The sequence below is a fragment of the Rhinolophus sinicus genome, linkage group LG04, assembly GCF_036562045.2.
Source record: "Rhinolophus sinicus isolate RSC01 linkage group LG04, ASM3656204v1, whole genome shotgun sequence".
NCBI lineage: Eukaryota > Metazoa > Chordata > Mammalia > Chiroptera > Rhinolophidae > Rhinolophus > Rhinolophus sinicus.
Window position 1 is genome coordinate 58218197 of NC_133754.1, and position 8968 is coordinate 58227164.

Below are 8968 nucleotides of genomic sequence, written 5' to 3' on the forward strand. Positions count from 1 at the left end.
ACAAAAGGAAGAATCCATTCTGATTAGGTAGGTGTTACTCTGCAACTGTGAGGGCCAAACACTAAATAATCCCATGACTTTGATTACTCTGTTGAATTTATAATACAAATAAGTAACATACATAGTAAAGGAAAATGAGAGTACAACACGAAAAGGAAAGATCTTTTTGTTCTTCACCTAAAACCAAAATTGTCACCTCAAAAAAGATCACTGTTTATATATTCTGTGTCACACAAGGAAGTTTAATAAAGAAAAGTATTGATATATTTTAAAGTTTCACGAGCTCAAAGCAAGAAAACATTATGGACACCACAAAGAGACATTAATAAAGTGTTGTGCTCCATTTCAGCTGCACTATCTTCTCTTATTTGCCACAGTGTTTTTCAGAATGTTCTTCTTGGTCCCTCACTTTCTCTGCCTCACCTGCCAGTCTGTGTGCAATCAATGCTATTGCCAGTCTCTCTCTTGCCATCTTCATTTTCCTTTCCTGCTTCCTGATATCTTTCTCAGTCACCAGAAATTGTTTGCAGAGGAGCTGTGGGATACCCAGGCCAGCTCCTGGAATCATCTCTGCCATATGTGAGGACCAGGCAGGGGTGGGCATGGAGCTGCAGTGCGGACCACCTGCGAGAACACCTGACAGGGATTCACTTGTGCAACGAGGCACAAGTTTGGGCAAGGCTTTGGCAAGATCGAAAGGACTTAACAGTTGTCCTGTGCTGCTGCAGGCCTGGAGTCCTTGCAGTCTCTTCTGCCAGCATACCTGTTGGGGCTTGTCCAAGGTTTCCTCCCATTGATGGCATCTGACCTCATTGCCAGGGTGGGATGTGATTCTAGTAACTGGACTCTTGAATATGTAACTGGACATTCTCAAAGGGATGGATATGCTTAAATCAGGCTTTGGTTGAGATTGGTTTACCCAGTCACGATGCTTCCTCTGTGAAGTCTTGACCATTACACTTCTTTTCCTTTTACTCTATAACAATAAATCGTGAAATTGGATCCAAGTGGTAAATGAAGCCTGCCTTCTTAGGACAATTACCTTGGCTGTCTTGTACTTCCACCCTCCCTCTGTCCCTCTGATGGATATGACCTGCATCCTGGGACATCATCAAGCCCATTTAGGTCAGGAACAGAAAGCTTGAGGTCGAAACTCAGAACCTACGCTAGATCATTTCTCCTCCAACATTTTGTAAGACCCTCTACTTTATGAGTATGATTTTACTTTATTTTGTCCTTGTCACTCTCAACTGCACAAGTCCTGGCACTCTCTCATGACACAGTCCCTAGTCTTTTTCTAAATCCCAAATCCTACCATTTTTCTGCATTATGTGGTTAACCCATTGACCACTTGGTTTTTATAGCTTTTTTAGAGCTTAAATCAAAAGTGACATTCGAATATATGGTGATGGAAGGAGAACTGACTCTGGGTGATGAACACACAATGGGATTTATAGATGATGTAATACAGAATTGTACACCTGAAATCTATGTAATTTTACTAACAATTGTCACCCCAATAAATTTAATTAAAAAAAAAAAAAAAGTGACATTACCAACCAACCCAATCTTAGTAACTCACTCCCATTTCCCGGAAGTTTACATCAACCTAAATGGTCATATTCAAAATAAATAATTCAGAAAACGTATTCACCCACTATAAATTTCTGATTTCCAATATTTTTTTCAAGCACTCATGTAATAGATACCTGTTCCTCAAGATAGCAAGTTATGCCAGATCACCATATTCTTATCTTAATTTCTCCCCTCCTAGTCTTAACAGTGATAAGACAGGGTTCTTGGGAAAAGACAATACTGCTGGCAAAAAGAGAAAGCAGCAGGAAAAAAGGAAGACAAAATCTGAGATGGATTGACTCCATAAAAGCAGCCATAGGCATGAGTCTCCAGGGCCTGAGCAGGGCTGTTGAGGACATTGTGGACATCACCCATTCATAGGGTCGTCAGGAGCTGACTCAGTGGCATGTACCACATTTGTATAAATCCTGGATTCCATGGACTATGATCTCAATAATCCCCCTGGAATCATCCAAAATTCCTTACCACTCATCATATCTGCCTTGTAAAACTTCAAACCCAAAGATCCTGATTATCTGCCCTGCCATAGCCACTGCTGGTCTTATCATAACTGCATGATATGTGGGTACCCCTGTAAATACGAAATCATCTGTACCCACCGGGAAGCATCCATAATGCCTGGAAATTTTCCTTTCTTTTTATGTGTTGGCATATTTACTTCTTGATTTTTCCCACAGCCTGTTTCAAATTTTGCCCACTTTCCTTTTTTCTTTCATATATATATATTCAATATCCTTTAATTTGTCTGATATTTGACAGAGAAATTGTGAAATACTTCTGGTTTGAAATTTTACTGCCATAGATGCCAAATCTGCAAATATTTCTCATAAACTCCCACTGTTTCTCAACTCCTTCTAATCATATTTAAAGAAATTTCTTTTATCCTCCACTGGTGATCTGGATCTCACTCCTTCTTTCTTATTAAGTTCATCCCCCCAATATTCCCATATCACCCCTTTACTTTCAACCTCTTTATGAACTGAATCCTTCCTTCAGCATTTACATATCTACAAGTCTTTCCTAACTACACAGAAATCTCTCACCTGATATTCCTGGACCCCTCAAAACTACTGCATTCTACTCCCTCCCCTTGGTCGTGAACCAGTGGGAATGGTCATCTATATCATGTGTCTCTGTGGCCTCACCTCCAACCACCTCCTCAGACCATCCCACACTGCCATCTGCCTTCACCATTCTAGGGTAAGGTCACAATGACTCCTTTGTTACTAGGCCCAACAGGAACTTTCTATTGTTCATCTGACATGAGCTTTAAGAGGAAAACTTAAATATATTGGGACAACTTACTTATGTGAATACTATTTTACAGCTGTGAATATTATAGAACCTAAATACAGAGCAGGTATATATGATAAAATTCAACTTACAAAGCGAGAGTGAGCTGTAAGTGGAAAGTACAAACTGGATTTCTGGAACTCAGTACAAAAAGAAAAGAATGTAAAATAACTCATTAATTTTTACATTGACTGTATTCAGAAATAAGATCTTGGTTCTAATGAGTTAAAATATACAATTAAAATTACTTTCATCCCCTTTATTTGATGTGGCTACTAAAAAATTAAATTCCATAATATAGAGTGCTTAATGCTTCTATTGGACAGTGCTGGTCAGGCCAGGAGTGAAAATAAAGCCCACAGAAAGTGGTCAGGGAAAATTTTTCCCAAGGAAAGGAGTCTCCCTTGACCTTCACCGCTAGATGCAGCAAACACTCATATTCTCTCTCTCTCTCTAACAAAACCAACCCAACATTATCCCAGAGTCCCACTACTACTTCTCAAATGCCATGAAGCTGCACTCCTACATCGTCCTAACTGGACTGATCTCAAGAGAGAAGTCAGAAGTCAATATAATCTACCAATTAGGAAAAGCCAAAACTGGAGACTCAGGGTCAAGATTATTTGTGAACTCCCCTCTCTTTAGCTTCTGTTAAACATTCAACACATTTGGAAAACTTTCTCAGGGAGGGTTGTTTTAAAAATCAATTTATCTTTCCTATGTAAAAATATACAAGATATGCAAGGAATAATCACTTTAGCCAATACATGAAAAGGAGGTGCTAGAACACAAATACCATTATGTCTAAATCACTACTAGATTAGTGAATCAGTCAGGGGGCAGGTGATACTGGATTAATTTGGACCTTATTATGCTGATCCTGATTAGAGACCATCATATTGACTGTTTTGTGGTAGGACCTCTGAAACATGCCGGCCCCTCCTACTATTTAACCACCAAGGTCCAGTAACCAGACCAGTCACTGCTGACTGGCTGCACCCCTTCTGATGACACCAGGAGGATTTTCCCAAATCCCACTTTGTGAAGGCACTCTTCTACTTGCCACGGGCCAGGGAAACATTTTCTCCATGGCTCAGGCTCTGTGTGACACTTCTCCGTGGGTGAAGGGAAGATCCGGGTGCAGACCCTGTGAGCTGCAGGAATTAGCAACGACTGTGGTTTACTGACAGAGAACCTTTAGTGCGCACAGCTACTAGGGTCCACGAAGCCCCAGTGATTCCTAGATAGCATCAAAGAACAGGATGCAGGACAGAGCAGTATGTTTGCGGGCGAGTGTGCTTGGGAATGTCTGTAGCATGACATATGTGACATTGGTAATGCATTCACCAATGTAGCTCCTTCACTGATTCACTCTGTTATGGAGTGTTTTCTACATACATTTAGGTGCTAAGTACCCACACTTTGGAGCCTATAGTGTCAGAATAATTTTTAAATTTGATTGTAATATATAGATACAGCATCTGTGGTACACCAGTTGTTCCAAGAATTTTTCAAACATTAGCTTCTCCTTTTTTTTTTTTTTTAAAGATTTTATTGGGGAAGGGAAACAGGACTTTATTGGGGAACAGTGTGTACTTCCAGGACTTTTTCCAAGTCAAGTTGTTGTCCTTTCAATCTTAGTTGTGGAGTGCGCAGCTCAGTTCCAGGTCCAGTCGTCATTGTTAGTTGCAGGGGGCCGAGCCCACCATCCCTTGCAGGAGTTGAGGAATCAAACCGGCAACCTTGTGGTTGAGAGCCCACTGGCCAATGTGGGAATCGAACTCAGCAGCCTTCGGCATTAGGAGCATGGAGCTCCAACTGCCTCAGACACCAGGCCAGCCCCAAACATTAGATTCTTTAATACTCTGCATAACCTTATAAAGAAGGTACACTTATTATAATATTATTGCCAACTGACAGAGAAATTGAGACACCATCAAGAGAAATAACTTGCCCAAGGTAAAGCATCTAGTAAGTGGTTGAGATGGAATTTGAACATCAGCTATAAGCTCCATATTCTATGCTCTTAACCATGATATTTGCTCTCTAAAGACTTCACTTCAGTTTGGACTGAGAGTCTGAGTTCCTTTCTGTCTGTTGGCTGGGCACTCCCTCCCACATTGTTCTCCTCTGGGGCCTCTACATAGAGCAGTTCAAAACATCAGCATTTACTCTCCCAGTTCCAGCAATATGAGAGAGGAGGGAGAGAAAACAGATGGAGAGTAAGAAAGAACACAAGAAAGCGAGTAAGATAAAAGTGACAGGTTTTTGTTAATGAAAACTTGGATGTGACATCCCATCACGTGGGTGTACGCTGTTGTTCAGAAGCCAGTTACTAACCACTTAGTGGTTACACAAGATGTGTACACAGGAGGCTGGGACCACTGTGAAGGCTGCTCACCACATAGGCAGACATGAGGCACTGGGGTCTGATTCTAAGTATAACAAGAGACCACCGGAAGGTTTTATGTCAGTGCATAAAATATCTTCTGAATTTCCTTCCATTTCAACCCCTTAAAGGTGAAGACCTGAAAATGAGGCCAAGAGGAGCAGTGACTTTCCCAGGATCATATGCTGGAACCCAGGCCTGGTTTGATTGGTATTCGATACTACGTCCCACCAACCCCTTTTTGTAATTCATCCATCTCTGAGTTTGTGCATCAGACATATGACACCAGCCCACAGTTGTAGTATTATCTCATATAGAGTAGTTCCCCCCTTTATCCACAGTTTTATGTTCCACTGTTTAAGTTACCCATGGTCAATCATGGTCAGAAAATATTAAATAGAAAATTACAGAAATAATTCATAAGCTTTAAATCTCAAGCCATTCTCAATCATGTTTTGAAATCTCCTGCCACTCTGCCCTCCCCCCAGGATGTGAATTATCCCTTAGTCCAGCATATCTACGCTGTATATGTTCCCAGCCTGTGGCTGTCTTGGTTCTCAGACCCACTGACTGTCATAGCATCGTAGCGCTTGTGTTCAAGTGACCCTTAGTTTACTTAATAATGGCCCCAAAGAGCAAGAGTAGTGATGCTGGCAATTTGAATATGCCAAAGAGAAGCTGTAAAGTGCTTCCTTTACTGAGTTAACCACCACACCCAGGCGTAGGATGTTATCTTTCCTCAGAGGTAGTTTTAGTTCTGCTAGGTGTCAGCAGTCTGGTTGCTTTAATCCGATTTTATGTATAAGTTTGAGATTCTCGGGAACATCCATCAACATGATTCAAAGCCTGAAATCTGTGTGCGAGGGCTTGGCTGACTTCTAGTTCACTTTTACTCCTAGAGCCCCAATCGTGAATGCAGGGTTGTTTTCTAGAACACTCACCCTTCAAAGGCACTGAACTCCAGCTCTGTCCCACTGGTCCCACTAGGCCAGAGGTGCTTAACCTTGTGTTCAACAGATCCCTCTGGCAGTCTGATGAAACTATGGACTCCCTTTCAGAATACTGCTTTTAAAAGCATAAAATAAAATATATAGGATTACAAAGGAAACTTATTATATTGAAATACAATTATCAAAACATTAAAAAAATGTTGTGATATAGTAATTCATGTGCTTCTTTATTAATGTATTAAATAGCAAGTTCTGGCAGTAGGTCCAATAGCAACTGTAATTTAGAAAGTGATGAATGTAAATGACATTTTGAGATATCTGCGACAACTGTAAACGGGGTATGAAAATATCTGATTTCTGTTGGTGACAGAAAGTCACAAGTCATACTGCTAATATTACTAGGGCTCGTGGCCTAGATTCTTAATAGAAGGAAAGTCTAAGTTTTCATTTAGAGGTTAGTGAAAAAGGAAGATATAATTTTTTTCTCAACCAAGTTCACAGACACCCCTGAATTGAACAGTCTGTGAAATCCAGATTTAGGATTGCTGCATTTGGCTGTTGGAAGTGCTGCTCCATCTTGGCTACCACTTTGCCTGGGCAAATGCTGGAATCACCTCTCCCTCTTCTCCTCAATCTTGGCGCAACAATTCCTCACTAGTTCATCAGCTCTTTGAAGTCTTTAGAAAAATGCTTTTTATATTTCATCCCATTTTTTAATTGTCTCCAGTGTAAGAGTTGACCTAAACTGCCTAGCCCACCATGACAAGAAGCAGCGGTGCCTGTCTGGTCCACGTTATTTCCACTTTTAGGTTCATAAGCTCCTTATTTCTTCTCACCTGGATTGCCAGCATAGCCATTGATTTCTAACCCTCTAGTCTGGCCTCCATTCTTCAGTCACCAAAGGGATTTTTCTAGACGTAAATCAGATTTCTAGAATGTAAATCTGACCATATTAGATCTTAGCTCATTCAGAGGCTTCCAAATGTTTTAGTGCAAAATCGGAATTCTTTAGTGAACTGGTCTCCTGAGACTTAAGTCTTGTAAGTCTGCTATAAGACTTACAAAATCCTCCTAAAGATGGGAAGTGGCTCTCTTCCCACACCCCAACTCTCATCCTATGCTCCTGCCTTGCCCAACTCCTTGGAGTGCCCCGAATGCTGTACGCGTCCTATAGCTTCTGTGCCTTCTTCGCACGTGGTATTTCTGCCCCAAATAGCCATCCCGTTTTCCCTCCTTGGCCTGGCTAACTCCTCTAGTGTTTTAAGTGTCAGCTCAGGGACCACTCTGTCTGGGAAGCTTTTGTGAGTTCTTTGTCTTTGGAGTCCTTCCTGAGGTTCTTTCGGAACACCCCATGCCCATTCCTACTTTTATATTATAAAAGCGTATTATTCTGTGATTTGAGTTCTTGTTGGTCTCCTTCAGTGCTTCAAGTCAGAGGCTTCCTTCTTCTGAATGCCCAGGACATACCAGTGTCTGACCCTCTATGTTTGTTTACAAATTGAATGGAGCTATGCTTGGCATGCTATTTTTTTTTAACTATACATATAAAGAATAAAAAGCATTTCTTTGAGCAAAAGGAGCTGCAGCCCACGAGACAGATTCAGGTAGTAATCCAAGTTGTGTTCCCCCTACTTTTTATTGTGTTGTTTACTTGGCATATTCATTCTTTTTAAAATGGTAGATGCCCTATGGTAGATGCCCACAACTCTTGTCTTCGTTACTACTTTTGTTTATGTGCCTCAGTGAGGAATTTGTATTCTGTGAAATGGCTCTTTCCCATACATTTTAAAAACTGGGAACTCCAGGTTACTAATATATGTCCAAGTTATTACTATATACTTATTTATCCTTTACTTAATTCTTACCAAAATGTGGGGTAGTTTTTCAAATTAAGACAAAATGAAATTCTGAAACTGTAGGATAAAGGAGATCAGAGACTATTTAAGGAAAGCCCCAGGGCAATATTACAGGAGGCTGGGGTGAGGCAGTGAGCCTAGTAATTGGCTCTGAGCTCCATTGTAGGAGCTAAACAGGGGAACAAATAGGGACTCATCCATCTGAGAAGATGACTCACAGAAGTTTGAAGAGACGAACTTTTACTTGCACTAAATTCTGAGAAAAGTTTATTACATGGATCTTTATAAAGAAAACAATAGGTAATGCAATTGATAATGTCTTCAATTGTAATATTTGGAAGACATGGAGATGTTATTCACATGGCTGTTTTTGCTAAAAGCAAAGAACTAATACATTTGTCCAGGGATACTGCTTTCTGGGATCAAATTTGATACAGAAATAAAACTTGGGGAGACAAGAGAAATGGACTGATGATATACCCTGTTTTTCTCATTTCATTTATTAGCTATAGTTAGAAGCCTATTCATGACTGAGTTCACTAAAGTGTAGACATGTGATGTAGACCAGAGATCAGAAAGCTTGAGATACCACAAGATGGCAGAGTTGATGATCTATTACAAAAATGAAGGAGGCAGACTAGTTTGACTTAGACTGACAGTCAACTGTCTGTCTGGAGGTTGAAGGGAGCCAGACCTGCAAACACAGCCGAGTGGGGAGCAAACATGTTGCATTTGTTAACAAATGAAGTTAGATGTGGCATATGCCATTTTTCACTGTTGTTTTCATGATCTACTTTGGAAATTAGATTGCAGGCACACCCATATCACCTTGTTTGCTCTAGTGTTACAAATATGAAATTATGTAGTTTACTTAATTCTCCAAT

The 8968-nt window shown here is 40.5% G+C and overlaps 1 protein-coding gene across 1 annotated transcript; it reads right to left on the bottom strand.

The window, feature by feature from the left end:
- Positions 1-364: 364 nt before the first annotated feature.
- On the bottom strand, positions 365-983 carry MBD3L1 (methyl-CpG binding domain protein 3 like 1). Its single transcript, XM_019742036.2, has one exon. The coding sequence runs from the start codon at positions 953-955 to the stop codon at positions 365-367; it is 591 nt and encodes a 196-aa protein (XP_019597595.2). The 5' UTR covers positions 956-983.
- Positions 984-8968: the final 7985 nt, after the last annotated feature.